The sequence below is a fragment of the Pocillopora damicornis genome, chromosome 2 (genome assembly GCF_964200805.1).
Source record: "Pocillopora damicornis chromosome 2, jaPocDami1.2, whole genome shotgun sequence".
NCBI lineage: Eukaryota > Metazoa > Cnidaria > Anthozoa > Scleractinia > Pocilloporidae > Pocillopora > Pocillopora damicornis.
The window spans coordinates 25,802,457-25,816,849 of NC_142671.1; the positions used below are offsets into that span (position 1 = coordinate 25,802,457).

Here is a 14,393-nt window from a genome sequence, read left to right on the forward strand (position 1 = left end):
TGATCATTACGTTTCGTCGCGTGTGTTTTTCCTGTGAGAAGCAACAAAAGATGCCGGCGACTGACGAAATAACAAGTTAACACGAAAATCAGATAACACCTAAACAAACAATTTTAGCTACCGATTTTCAGTGAATTTTTAAAGAACAATTTTCTTTTAAGTTTCGAGACAATTTGAAGATTCAACATACAAACAACGTACTAAAATGCGAAAGTTACACACCACAAAATTGATAAATAGGCCTGAAATGAAATTCTATCTTGTTATTGATCATACGTTGCCTAGCACGTGACCTAAATCTACCCAGGCGGAGATCCAAAATGACGGTGGCAGGCTTGGCTTAGTTATATCACTCAAAACTCGTTCCCGTTTGTCTCATTTGATAAAGAGGGAATCGTTAATGTTTTCATTAAGACAGTATTGCCTTGATTTTCTAATATTTACAACGAAAGACAGTAAATTTCACTTTTCACCCACATTTACTTCCAACCTTTTCTTTTGAACCAGAAACAAAAATGATAGACGTTTAAAACACATGACATCATCCACCTTGTCAAATGTAATAGCATGATCATTTCAATTGTAATGCCTTCTTATCCCAACGTTACTTTGTTTCTCTGCTACATTAGCGAACACTGAACTACTGCTCGTACTCTAGATATGACAATCAACCACAAAATTCCCTAAACCAGATAACATTAAACATAATCTAAAAAATCATGTGTCAATTCACGAGTTTGCTCACAGAGCACTTTGATTAAGAATGATAGTATTCCTTCAGGCATCAACCAACAACAGGGCTTCAACTGCATTGCAGCATTTCCAGTCAGCTGTTGAGCACTACAATTTACCATCAAGAGTTCGCAGTGATCTTGGAATAGAAAACACAGAAGTTGCTTCCTTCATGCTGCAAGAAAGAGGTTTAAGTAGAGGCAGCCATCTCACTGGAAAATCTGTTCATAACCAAAGAAGAGAGTATCTCTGGTGTGATGTCAACCGGGTCATCGTGAGCTGCTTTTTGAACAATTTTCTCTTTCTTGAGCACAGTGGAATTTTAGATACAACAGATGAGGTGCATCTGTTTTGTATTCATGATTAATAATGTAATTAACCAATTTATCAGTCATCCTGTAAGCACACAATGCAATTTCTCTCCCAATCAGCTCTGGATACAAGGAATGCTACATTTCTGAAATATATCACATCAGGCTGTGACAGATGTGACTGCCAACAAGGCTGTTAATTTTGACCATTGTGGGATTGATGAAGAAGGGCCTGTACCAGACATGCAGAGTGACTATGCAATTTCGGTACCTGACATAATTACTACTCTGACACATAACCAAGAATTGTCACTGCAAGAAGCTAGAGATGCAGTCTTCCAAACTGGTAATCATGACGGAATCATAGCCAACCAAGTGGTATTACAGATTGCTTCTTTCTGTTTAAATTGCGGGTCATAATTTATTGTATTAATTTCATGTACTTGGAATGAACTCTAAATACAGTTAGCATAAATTGGTTACTGCTATACGTGTCAGTATGCCAAGAATTAAATTACTAATGACAGTGTAAATGGGAAAAAGTAACAATAATCAGTTGTAATTTTTTTTCTTTTTTTTTCTGGTAGTGTGTGCGTTCAATCATGATAGGTATGTTCATCTTCGCTCTTCAGGTTTTTGGTCTTATCTGCGGCTATACTCACCAAACTAGTCTCAAAACCACCTCAAATTTTTCGTTATGCGATAGTTTCCTCCCAGCAAACCTTAAAGGAATTGATATTCAAATTGTAGGCAGTTTTTGGAGCCATGTGCAGGTTAATCGTTGCTCTTCTCGTCGTCGCCGAGGGCGCCATGTTAGAAGATGTGCTTCAAACAAATATCTCTATTTGTGCATTCTTCTTCTTCTGGTTTCCAATGACATCCATAGAAACCCTGGTCCACCATTGGGAGAGAATACTCTAACATATCTTCCTTTAACGCAAGAAGTATCGTCAATAAAAGACTGGAGCTTCAGAGTCATGTAGTGCTGATGAACCCCGACATAATTGCGATAACCGAAACATGGCTTCATGAGGGAATAGCCGACAACGAAATCCTTCCATCTTCATATAATGTTCTTCGAAATGACCGTGGAAATAGAGGTGGCGGTGTATTTTTAGCTGTTAAATCTAATATATCATGCTCAAGACGTCCAGATTTGGAAGAAGATATTTGCGAACTCTTGTGAGCCGAGATTCCACTGAAAAATTCAGGATCGTACTTCCTAGGAGTATTCTACCGCCCTCCTTCAAGTGACATGAACTACCTAGAGGGCCTTAAAAGGTCACTGGAAAAAGTTACAGTGGTATCTGATCACACTAATATTGTTCTTTTGGGTGACTTTAATTTTCCAGATATTGATTGGGACTTGATATGTCCTTCTCAACCAAATGTCAGACTATTTCTGCGATAATATTGTGAACTTCTGTGGTTTCTCTCAATTGATCGATGAGCCTACACGTCAAGATGCTATCCTAGACCTTGTGATATCTAATCGTCCAGAGTCAATTAAAAACATCCAAATTTTGGACGGAATTGGCTCTTCAGACCACAATATTGTCTCTCTCAAGTTGACATCGTCCACTCGAAAAACAAATCCAAAGTCCAAACAAATCTTTGACTACAAAAGTTCTAATTGGGATAACTTTCGTCTTGAACTATCAAATATCCCATGGGACGCTATATTGAACGACAATGACACAATGGAAGAGGTTTGGTTAAATTGGAAGTCTGCATTTTTAAAAGCCGTTGAAAATAACGTTCCTTCAAAGAAAATAAAATCAAGACAAAATGTGCCCTGGATCGTTGACGTTGACTGGAATAAATATAAATCGTTAAGGAATAAAGTTAAATCGGAACTTAATAAGAGTTATTACCAACATGTTCACTCATTAATTGATTCCAAAAACCCTAAACGCTTCTGGTCTTTTATAAAATCCAAAACGAAAAGCAAATCAATACCTGTCACTATGAAATGGTCGGATCGTGATGTCACGGCTTCTACTGGCAAGGACAAAGCAGAGTTATTTTGCAAATTTTTCGCGTCGGTGTTTACCCGCCCTGACCCAGCTACTGATGTCGATGAGGATGCCCATTTACATGGTTCAGGCTTCGATATACCAAATCTCATGTGCTCTAGTGCTAATGTGGGAGAGCTCTTGCTTACCCTTGATGTGAATAAAGCCATTGGCCCGGATGGTTTGTCTGCGCGTTTGCTCCGAGAGGCAGCTCCTGTAATTTCTGATCCACTTTCAAAGTTATTCAATATGTCTCTGAATAGAGGAAAACTACCTCGTGACTGGAAGTGTGCCAACATTGCCCCAGTTTACAAAAATGGTGGTAAAGAATATGTTTCTAACTATCGTCCAATTTCTCTAACATCGCTTGTAGTTAAGACCCTAGAGAAGCTAGTCTCAAGACACATTATGGCTCATCTAGAAGATCATGACTTGTTAAGCCCTCATTAATATGGCTTTCGAGCTGTTTTTTCCTGCACATCCCAACTTATTCGCCTATTTCACTCCTGGGCATCAGCCTTAGATATAAACAAAACATCAGATGTCGTCTTCCTGGACTTTGAGAAAGCGTTTGACTCAGTCCCACACAAACATCTCATCTCTAAGCTTGGCCGATATGGTATCAATGGTCAGATTCTCGAGTGGCTAGGTGATTTCCTGCAAGATCGTTTCCAACGTGTTGTTCTGGAAGGTGTAAGCTCAGACTGGTCCATGGTTTACTCTGGTGTCCCTCAGGGAAGTATTGTTAGGCCAATGTTGTTCTTGTTGTATGTCAATGATATAACTGAGAACCTATCGTGCTCAAGTGAAATGTTTGCCGATGATACTCTATTGTTTAACTCAGATCAGCCATCATCTGTTCATCAACCTGTGTGTGAAAGCTTGTCTCAGATCGTAGACTGGTGTAAAAAGTGGCTTTTGAAACTTAAAGCAATTAAGTGCAAATGTATGAAAATCACAAGATCTAGATCTGTAACACCATGCTCGTACAACATCAATTCAATCCCACTGGAACAGGTTAAAACACACATACATCTTGGAGCATTATATCATCTAACTTATCTTGGAAACCGCATGTTCTCTCTGTTGCTGCTAAAGCAAATAAGATACTTGGCCTACTAAAGCGCACATTTGGAAAATGCTCTGAAGCAATAACAATTGGATATAAGTCTATGGTTCGGCCAATTGTTGAGTATGCTTGTCCTGTGTGGAATCCACATCAACAATATCTGTCTGATAAGCTTGAAAGAGTGCAAAGGAATGCTTCCAGGTGGATCCTTGGTAGTTCTATCGACTATGGTGAACGTTTGGAGTATCTTGGTTGGCCAACACTCAACTCGCGTCGTGAATTTCTTAGTTTAGTGCAATTATTCAAATTCATTATGGTTTTTCAAGAGTAGACTTATGTAGTTACTTAACTTTCTCCAATAGTCGGACGAGATCTACCAACAATGTCAAAATCTGGACGCCTTATGCTCGAACAAATATCCTCAAGAACTCTTTTTGGTATAAATATATAAAAATCTGGAATGACTTGCCAAATGACATAATTAGCTCTAGCTCTGCTAGTAAGTTAAAAAAAAACTGAAAGAACACAATTTTAAATAATATGAATAATATTGCACCAATATCTATTTATCAATTAAGTTTTTTTTCAAATAATTTTTACCTTTATATTTTACTTCTATTTTTATTGCATATTGCTTCTATTCTGGGGGCTGCCGTTAATGAGGATTTAGTTCCTCTCTGGCTTGACCCTTTTTGCCATTTTGCATTTTGATGTTATTTTTATTTTTTATGTGTCTGTAAATGTGTTTTAATTATTATCTCTGCTTTTCTATATTATTATTATTATTATCTTATTATTTAGGCAAATGAAGTTGTTATAAATAAATAAATAAATAAAGTAATCTCAAATCTAACAGCCTTATTAATACAAAGGGGTGTAAAACTTTAAATGGCTGGGAAAAAAAATACATGATGTTACAGCGGAATAATGTACTAGATGCTTCATAGAATAAACACTTTAAACCTGAGATCTAGCCTTGATTTGCAATCACTCAAAACAATAACAAATGAGGTAAAGCTGTGGCTACATTGCATGCATAATGCCTATTGCAGAGAAGTTTATACCCTTGTCAATGAGCTCTTGTAAGCTCTTTTTGTTATTGCTGAGTTTATCATGCTGTAAACAAAACAGTTAATTTGCTGAGTAACTTGAAACTGGAACTTTGAACATGGAACATTTCCTTAGTAATCTACATGGATTTGAAAATTTTATTGTTTTATATGAAGGGTCCACTGGCATGTTTTCTTTAACCACTGCTTAGGAAATTCACAGAAATTTTGTATTAATTTGAGCAATAGAAATTTCTAGCAATAAAGGAGTGAAACATTCCCATAAACATTTGTAAAGTCATAGATAATTGTACCAATTACAACGATTTTTTTCTCAAAACCTTAAGTTACGCCCTCTCTTATTTAATCTCTTAGTGATTCTGATTTTATGTGTTTTTTATGTCCTATAAAAAGTTATTGATAAAAAATGGTTTGTGGGCCCAAGAATAACACAACTGTTAACTGAATACAAGATAAGGAAGGATCATCCTTTTATGTTGATATCTTTCCAAAACCAATTTTGTCATAAGCAATGCTCTTATTGATGTAATCCTTGAATACACTGTACTTCTTGTGGACTACTGGGATGGAAAGTTCTATTGTGCAAGTGCTAGATTCTGCTAAGACTTTGGTCTGATGATGTTCAAGGTACTTCACAAGTAACTCTGTAGTTATGTCTGAGGATGGTTATGGACATCCAGTCCAAAATAGTGCCAGGTGTTCTAATGTTTCATTGTTATTAGCACCATCTGTTTTTTAGACAAATAATACATTTACAATTTTCTTGATGTTTGTGACCCAGCTAACTAGGAAAGTTCACTGTATTCATAATTTAACTACCTTCCAATTTTTGGGGAATTTGCTTCTCATGAAAATGCAACATCAATTTTGTTTACATGTCCTTGTTCCCATGTGAATCAAAAATTTCTTTCCTATGACGATCTTCCCTAAATCACTACATTACCATTGTAGAAAACCATCAACATTTTACACCGACTGAGAATCCCAAAACAGTTACCAGTGAGTAAGACAACCACCATTGTCATCGTCATCATCATCATCATAAACTTTATTTAAGTGTAAAGGTTATTTAGCTATTATATAAAGATACTCATAATGTTAGGATCACCTTTCTCGTGTAATTTATCTATACGTTGAAAAACTGTTCAGTGGTTTGGTTTAGAGGATTAGCAGTTTCTCTCCCTTCTAGATGTAACTTGAGCATCATGACATCAATTTTGCCAGTGTGTGGAGGAAACACAAGTTTCTGAACATCAGGAAGTCTCTCAAGTAAATCTAGGAGTGTTGTTTGTGACACTTTAACAGAAGCCAGTCCCTTCCTCAAGTCATTAGGGACTTTAAGAACCGAGGACGCGGTGGGTCGGAGACGCGACCGGAAGTGATTTTTCCAATTTCGGATGAAGAGCGCATGCGCGTGGCGTTTTCTCCCGAACTCGAGAACGCGGCCTGAGGAGATTTGGCGTTGTCTGGAAAACGTGAGTTGTCTAAAGCAAAACTCTATAATTAACCGTCTATCACAACTATTCTGTCAATTGGAATTTAAAATTTATTGCCTCTTCATGGGTTAGGCATCATTTTTGAAACTAAAAGGACCAAAGTTGAATGGTTTAAAACGTTTTCTTCCCTCAAGGTGAGCAAGCACGTGGTGAAGTGAATGGCGTCTAGCAGATCTTCAAAGTAAGTCATCTAATTATCCTTGAAATATTTCTCAAAGTCTCATTTTCTTTCACAGTTAAAGGAATTTATTATTACATTCATGCGGCTATTCTCATGCATGATACAATTTAGTTATCAGGCGTCTTATCATACTACTTGGTCTTCGTTTTGTTTTGATTAATCCAAAGAGCTCCGATGTGAAATATCAGAATAAAGCTTTATCGGTTGTTCCATCAACGGATGATCGATTTTACCTTCATAAATAATTTATCTAAGACTTTTCTGTTTATCAGTTGAGTCTCTACCAGATCCAGGCTTGATAATTCATGATGATCTGAAGTTGAATTTCCAGATATTGAGTGTGATTTAAACTCAACTAGACAGAGTCTATTAGAGCTAACTTTCAAAAATCGCCCGCTATACTGACTATAAGAGGAAACATAAGTTTAATTAGTTCTTTACCTTGACCACTGTCATAAAGCGTAGCATTTCAAAAGGCAAGACTGACATTTCTGCCATTGTGTTATTTCCATTTTTTTATTTCTTTGAAATCGTTACTAACGAGCCAAGTTTTAGATAATACTCTGAACTGAAAACAAACCAAGAAAAATCAGAACTAAAAAGAGATTTTATTTGAGGTTAGATGTTGTTGCCTATCTCATATGAAGTTTTGATAATGTGAATCTTTGGTCAGGCTTTGAATGCATTATTCCACTGCTGTTAATCCTGAAAGTGTAAAGTTATGGGTGAGGTCTCCCTCACTCAGCAAGGCCGCTCTTTAGATTTGTGAGCTTTAGATGTCATTAAAGAAAAATCTCACTTTTTTGAACAAGCATAAAAATTAGCTTTGAGATTAATAACATTTAGTTTCAATTCAAAAGAAAGGGTTTTTTTGGAGTGAATTTTATTCTAATATTCTCTTTGTTTTTATTTTCACATAGCAATGTAATGTACTGGACTGAACAGCACAATATTATACTGTGCAGAGAAGTAGTGTTTCAAAATCCCTATGTATATAAAAAGGGGACTCCCCAGCGCAGTGAAACTTGGAAGAAAATTGTAGATGTTCTAAACAAATGTGATTCCCCACAATTTAATGTTGACCACAGAGCCATCCGGGACCACATTAATGTCTTGGTAAACAAACACAAGAAAAAAATCAGAGCTGAAGAAAGAGCATCAGGAATATCCCCAGATGAGCCAAGTGAATTAGATGACCTAATACAGCAAATTATTGCACTTGAAGAGAGTTCTCCCACAGATACATGTAGTAAGGATAAAGCTGACAAAGGTAAAGCAGAAGATGCAAGAATGAAAGCTATGGAAAGGCTTTCCCAAAGCAAAAAAAGGGCTTCAGAGGGAGCCAAAGAGGGTGAGGACAAACCAAAACGAACAAGAAGAAAAACTGGAGATGCCATGGAGTTTCTAAAGGAAAGAGCACAGAAGTCTGCAGAAATTAGAGAAAAGGAACTTGAGCTGGAAAAGGGAAGACAGGAACAACAACTTCAAGTGCAACAACAACAGGCTGATATGCTGAAGCTAATGCACCAGCAACAACTGCAAAATCAGGAACAACAGCAACAGTTCCAGCAACAACAGCAACAGTTCCAGCAGCAACAACTGCAAAATCAACAGCAACAGCAACAATTCCAGCAGCAACAAATGCTCATAATGCAGCAGGTCATGGGCGTCATGAGTAAAATGCTTAACAAGTAGAAATTAAATTTTTATTTCTCAATGTTTACATGTTTAAGATTTACATTTTCACAAAATGTTGAACTCAAAGTGTTATTTGCCACCCCTTTGTTTAGATCTGCTTGTCGTAACATTCCCACAGACTGTTCAATCAGGATTTTATGCAAGATTTTATGCAAACTTAGGCATTGACAGGTGTTTTTGTTACAGTATTTTAGCTAAAGTAATCGATTAGTGGTGGTGGATCAAGGCCAAAGTAGTCAGTAGTCGTATTGCGGTAAAGACATGTTAATGCATTCCGCAAAAGTGCACAAACAATGTACATTTTTCCTACATGACTAAGGCCAATTTTGAGATTTTTTTTGTAGTCGAGAAACTTGAAATAATTTATAAGGTCTCCAAACAATCATTCCACACTTGTGCGTACAGAACTCATAGATTCATTAAACTCTTCCATTTGTCTTGTTAACACCCCATGTCTGAAGGGGCACTGCAGATGGGTACGTAGAGGATATGCCAGATCCCCGTAGATACACATCTCTTGTCCAGCAGGAGAAAAGGCGAACTGTGCCAGGTCAACATAAAGGCCAGATGTGTCCAGCATTCTTGCATCATGCATTCGTCCCTCTGAACAAGGGCAAAAAAAAAAATTTTTGAACCACAATCAGTTACACATTGGCTGGCTGACAAACTGTTACCTATGTAGACCATTGATTAGCTTTGTAAGTGAGTACGCCAAAAACAACATAGGATTGGCTGGCTATTATTCTTGCAGTCCAGGTACTTATGGCCTGTAAGTCAGAGTTTAGAATTTATTGGTCTGTGGTGACAGGAAAACTAGTTCCTCTAATAAAAATTGGGAGTGGGAGCTACTGAAAATACCTCTGATTTGAGAGACCGGGAGGAAGTCATCAAGAAACGTTAGCTTAACCTTTTGAGAAAAGAAATCAATCTAACTTTTAACTTCACATAAGTGATAAAAATGTCTATCCAAGTGAAAACAGCTACGGCACTATCCCACTATAAAAAATGAATGAATATACCGTTACCTACTGGTCCAAACAGATTGCCAATCAATCCATTTGGTAGGGCCAAGGATTGAAATTTAAGAGCGTGAACACGCTTGTGGCCATTATAAACAGCTCTTTGATTGACTCCTGGTTTTGATATGGGACGAACTGTTCCATCAACAAAGCCGAAACAGTTGTCCAAGGCGGCACCTTTGTCATGAATTGCTACAGAGTAAGTTTGCAGTAGGTTAGGAGACATAATGAAATGATTCCATTCGGTAATCCTGTGGCCATGAGCATTGTACATCCATTCAGTAACTTCGTTGCTAATCATGCTGAGCTCGGGTACTGATCGACCAAAAGTAGAAATCATATCAGACAACCTACATGGATAGCTAAAACGCTTTAGTATAACACAAAGTCCTTCTGTTGAATCACAAACGGTACCATTCGGGCATGTGAAGGTATCAGGCATCTGTAAAACATCCACCAACAATGAGATGTCACTCTTTTCAAATCTGAAGTCTGCCTTGCACTCTGCGGGGTCTTTGTTTTCGAGGGAAAATTTTTCATAATCCCAGTGGCGAAACGGAAGGTTTTGGGGAGTGAATTCTTCATACAGCACGGCAAATTCTTCGTCATCTATTAGCTTTTCTTCCAGAGAAAGGAGCAAAGCTTCCTGTAAAGTCTTAAATGAGTTTTGAGTCATTCTTATAGGGAAAGGCGAAAAGCGTTTTCACTGTTTTCCAGATCATAACTATTAGTCTAAATGATCGCGTTGTTGATCTTAACTACATATTTCCCGCGCTTAGAACGCGGTGCTCGCCCCAGCCCCACTTTCGGTCCTCACGTTTTCCAGACCACCGCGTTCTCAGTTCTTAAAGTCCCTATTTAAGGAAGGGATACGCTTTGTGATGACTTCATACAGAAAAATGCACTCATATGCTGGGTGTTGTCTCTCCTCTATTATGCTTAAATGAGGGTATCTAGCAGATGTCAGCAGTTCTGAGATATTCATGGGGCTTGATGAATTGGTGAAATCTGCCAAAGATTCTTTCTTGCATTGAAAAAGCTGTTCACAGGGAAACATTGAGTAAGCGAATGTTAAGATGATTGTACATGTGTTAATGCACAAGCATTTAGTTATGTCAAAACTGGGTTTTTTTATATTTTAAAAGCATCTGCTTCAAAATATCTGTGTTCCTGTACACCTCCACATCAAGATCACAACCAAATGGCTTCACAACCTCCTCAGTAAATGCTTTGAGAGATTTTGGGTGGAGAAAAGCACAAGAAGAAAACCAAATTATCAGAAATGTTAATGAATATTATTCATCTGATGTGCCCCTACGTAATTTAACCTGGGGAAATGCACAAACACACCTGTATGATTGTCCTCAAGAAGTATATTGATAGCTTTCCCCAAATCTGAACCAGCACTATCCAGAGCCTTTTCAACTCCCTCCTGCTTTAAGTTGGGAAAAATTTCTACCAGGACATCCAATTCCCTCTTTTTGGCCAATTAATTCTATATTTCAGACTAACTCATGGTATTTGTGGTATCTACATTCCTAGAAGGTTGGAAAATGTCAGAGGATGGCACCTTCTCTACCATACGCAAATGTACATCAGTTTGCTGTAAGCTTGATGATGGTGGAGCAACGTCTGTATCTGTGCCACTGGGACCTGGTTCAGCAATGGGATTCGAGACAGGGAGCAATGTATGTCCTTCTGAGTAATCCCTGATGTCCTTATCATTAGCAAGTAGACTGTCATCATATTCACTGTGAAAAAAAATATATAAATATATTAAGGAGAATCATTTAGATGCTAGAAAAATGGCAAAAGACATAATAAAACATCAAATGGATGTTAGAACTTTAAGCTGGCCAAGAAGGAGCATTAAGAATGACAAATGAGAGGAAGCTTTTTTAGAGAGGGTAGCCTGTTATCACTTGTCATCTATTCTAGAGAGTGCATAGTTAATTGTTTGGCAGATAGCAAGGAAGATCAGGCAACAGGAAAGAGAGGCTCATAAAATATTTCCATTCTCAGAAGAAGTGCAGCTGTAATATAAATATCATGCCAAATCCCGAAAAAGAAAGGTGGTATGTACTATATACTGTGTCTCTACGTGAAAGGACAAAAATTGAACATTTCAGTTGCTAAAAATTATTAAGCATTAATCACCTCTTCACAACTCAAAACTTCCCAAGCTCGTATACACAAAGGTCGCTGGCCTGATATGTGTTTTAGAACACGAGCATTCCTCTCTTGGCCTCTTGGTACTTGCAGAAGCACAATGTTGGAGCCAGCGCTCTTTACAAATTCAAACCTAATCAAACAAAAGAAACTACTAAGTGTACTCAACCAGAGTGAAATAGTTTGACCAATACTGGTTGCCCATTCTCATATTTTCTTTCATAACACCGGAGAGCTAAGAAGCAGAACATAGCGCTTGGTTTATTGTTAGTCGTCCTGTTAAATAATCTGGCTGCGTTCTCGTGCACAATCGGCAAGAACTGGTTTTTTTACAATTCCTCGCTATTATTAATAATTCCTTTTGTCCTGTAGTTTCAAACACCCCTCCCGTGACATCAAGAACAGATGGAGAGCCTAAGCTACATGAAGAGATGTTTTTGGGCACCGGTACAAACGGAAGTACGTAACTATGCAAGTCTTCAAACTTAACCTTATGAATATAGAGGTCCATCACTTTCCCAATGTCATTTTAATCCGGGCGTTCAAGACCTTCCTTAAACAGCAAGGCCAGTTCAGAGTATAGACGTGCATCACTCCAGTTTTTATCCAGCCGAAAAGCGTCGATGTACAGTCCTCACTGGACTAACTTTCCCTTCGTGGGAAAGCCTGACTCTTCCATTCAGGGTCAGGCAGTAAACAGATATCTTTGTAAACGTACTCGGTTGGGTTTTCACCGCTTGCATTTGCGGTATAATTATTTCTTCTTCCTCTCCTGGGGCACCTGCCAACATTCCTTTGTACTGGGCTGTAGTTCTGTCTCGGATTGTAGGCCGTTGAGGGTACACCCCTCGTTGAGGTAGCACTACGATTAGGAATTCCCCGGCGGTCTAAAGATTGTCTCGGGATCTGAAACCTTGCGTTGATTTCTTCGTCAGGGGAGGATAACTCCACACTAAAACTGTTCTCTGCCTTATCTGGGTTTCCCGATTACGTTTGCAGATTATTCACGGCATGTAAGATGGTGCGAACAAAATCTTGGACAGATCTAGATCTAGTGTTGTTTTCCGAACTGCTCTCCCGGTCCGCCATGTTGATCATAGTGAACAGCGGCCCAAGAAAGCGCGCGAAAACTGCGTTATAACCTTATCACTTCCTGTTTCACAAGCTATTTCCGCTTCCTTATCTTTTAGTCTTACCGAACATCTTTTAGTTACATAAGGTCACGCATGAATGAGTCAGGAAAGCGATGTATACTGCACAACATCGATGTAGGACATGCAAAATCCATGTATCCCGGATGAAATTGATTTGTATTATTTTAAGACGTATTATAACGCATAAAAAAAGTAATTGAACAAAACATTAATGTAATTAACGTTAGATATTTTGTGCGTAAAAAAATCTCATAACATATAGAAGTTGCGGGCACAATTTTCCTGCAAAAAGAATGGCCACACTGGTTACATATCTGAGCATCGACTATTGGATAAGTACTGCAACATGAATAAAGATAAATTAGTAATAACCACGAGACAACCATGACTTGGAAAGTTTGCAATACGTGCGAAATTTGAATTAAAAACTCCTTTGTAAACTGCTAGGGTTGATGGAATCAAAATAGTTTTGCGTAGATGACATGCATAAGTTGCGATTGAAACGTGGACTTACAGAGCGCTCACATAGCAATTTTTTGTGAGCTTCTGCTTAAGCTTTATGGCAACACTAATTTAACAAGCCTCCTTAAAATGAATACCATATCATATCTCAAATAGCGGTTGTCAAATTGGGCATTGTTACAAGAAAATAGTGATCGTGACTAAAACACCACCAGAGTACTTTGAGTGACACAGTTACATACAAGCACATACAAGTGACATACTAGTACATACGGATACACACCTCAGGGGCCACATGCGTTTTCTTTTTATTTCTTTCCTCCTTCTTTGTTTTGTTTTGTTTTATTGATTGTACCCTAGACTGACCCCTTCATTAGCTACAGTTCTCTGGTCAGACACATCTACGCTCGGGCCACTCATTTCCCATTTCCTCTCACTGCTTGTTACACTGTGATCAAATCCCATGGGCTGGAGGGAAGGGTAGCTTAACATTAAGTGGCTTCTTGTCTCGCCGTATAATGTGTGTTAAGGTTTCCTTTTGCCCAATCCTTCAGTGAGGAATCATGCATGTCCAGTAACTTGGATAATTTTTATGACATGATTAGCCAGCTTCTTTCATTTTCAGAACGACCTTCTTTCTTGCGGACTGGTTTGTTATTTTTGTGGGACGCTCCTATGTTAAACAACTTGCAACTGATATTATTTTTTGACCGATTCAATGCCCACCCATCCTAGAATTGACCTACCAAACGCTTGTTAAGGGCCTTGGAATGATTTCAAAGGTTGACTTGCAAGCCAATCTTTGAAAAGTTCCTTTCACCACATTTGCTAAGGAGTATTTCAGGTTTTGTTTCTCAATCCACCTTGCCTGGTTTTGGTAAGATTTCAAAGTGAACAACTTACCTACCATCTGCCATTTGCAAAATGGAAAGATGTTCAACATACGTGTCGTATTGCTCTTGGCGGCCTTTCAAAACCCAAGTGTTCTGCCAGATTTTAAAGTTGACGTTTTTTAGG

The 14,393-nt window shown here is 38.1% G+C and overlaps 2 protein-coding genes and 3 pseudogenes across 4 annotated transcripts; 2 read left to right on the forward strand and 3 right to left on the reverse strand.

Moving 5' to 3' along the window:
- Nucleotides 1–2,431: 2,431 nt before the first annotated feature.
- LOC149050494 (uncharacterized) lies at nt 2,432–4,180 on the forward strand. The gene is made up of 2 exons (XM_089192897.1): nt 2,432–3,380; nt 3,576–4,180. Exons 1-2 carry the CDS (start codon nt 2,432–2,434, stop codon nt 4,178–4,180), a joined length of 1,554 nt encoding a protein of 517 aa, XP_089049023.1.
- Nucleotides 4,181–5,668: 1,488 nt separating this feature from the next.
- Nucleotides 5,669–11,331, reverse strand: LOC149050495 (uncharacterized; annotated as a pseudogene).
- Nucleotides 6,632–8,737, forward strand: LOC149050496 (uncharacterized). 2 transcript variants are annotated; one of them, XM_089196297.1, is made up of 3 exons: nt 6,632–6,672; nt 6,828–6,874; nt 7,795–8,737. In XM_089196297.1, the coding sequence occupies exons 2-3, from the start codon at nt 6,852–6,854 to the stop codon at nt 8,567–8,569; spliced, it is 798 nt and encodes a 265-aa protein (XP_089052423.1). In that variant the 5' UTR covers nt 6,632–6,672; nt 6,828–6,851; the 3' UTR covers nt 8,570–8,737. The 2 variants fall into 2 exon arrangements, with proteins under 2 accessions (XP_089052423.1, XP_089052424.1); XM_089196298.1 differs by lacking the exon at nt 6,632–6,672 and having other exon boundaries at nt 6,837–6,874; nt 7,963–8,737.
- LOC149050497 (uncharacterized) lies at nt 8,763–10,427 on the reverse strand (annotated as a pseudogene). Its single transcript, XR_016183632.1, has 2 exons — nt 9,598–10,427; nt 8,763–9,175 (listed from the first exon to the last, which is right to left on the reverse strand). The product of XR_016183632.1 is annotated as an uncharacterized LOC149050497 (transcript).
- On the reverse strand, nt 11,099–12,963 carry LOC149050498 (uncharacterized; annotated as a pseudogene).
- Nucleotides 12,964–14,393: the final 1,430 nt, after the last annotated feature.

What these genes read in the sequence shown, in the direction of transcription:
- LOC149050494 (XM_089192897.1), top strand. Translation starts at nt 2,432, where the DNA reads ATGTCAGACTATTTCTGCGATAATATTGTGAACTTCTGTGGTTTCTCT. An exon ending in CCCAGTTTACAAAAATGGTG is followed by an intron (nt 3,381 to 3,575) that starts GTAAAGAATATG and finishes CCTGGGCATCAG; the next exon opens with CCTTAGATATAAACAAAACA.
- LOC149050496 (XM_089196297.1), top strand. Translation starts at nt 6,852, where the DNA reads ATGGCGTCTAGCAGATCTTCAAA. An exon ending in GCGTCTAGCAGATCTTCAAA is followed by an intron (nt 6,875 to 7,794) that starts GTAAGTCATCTA and finishes ATTTTCACATAG; the next exon opens with CAATGTAATGTACTGGACTG.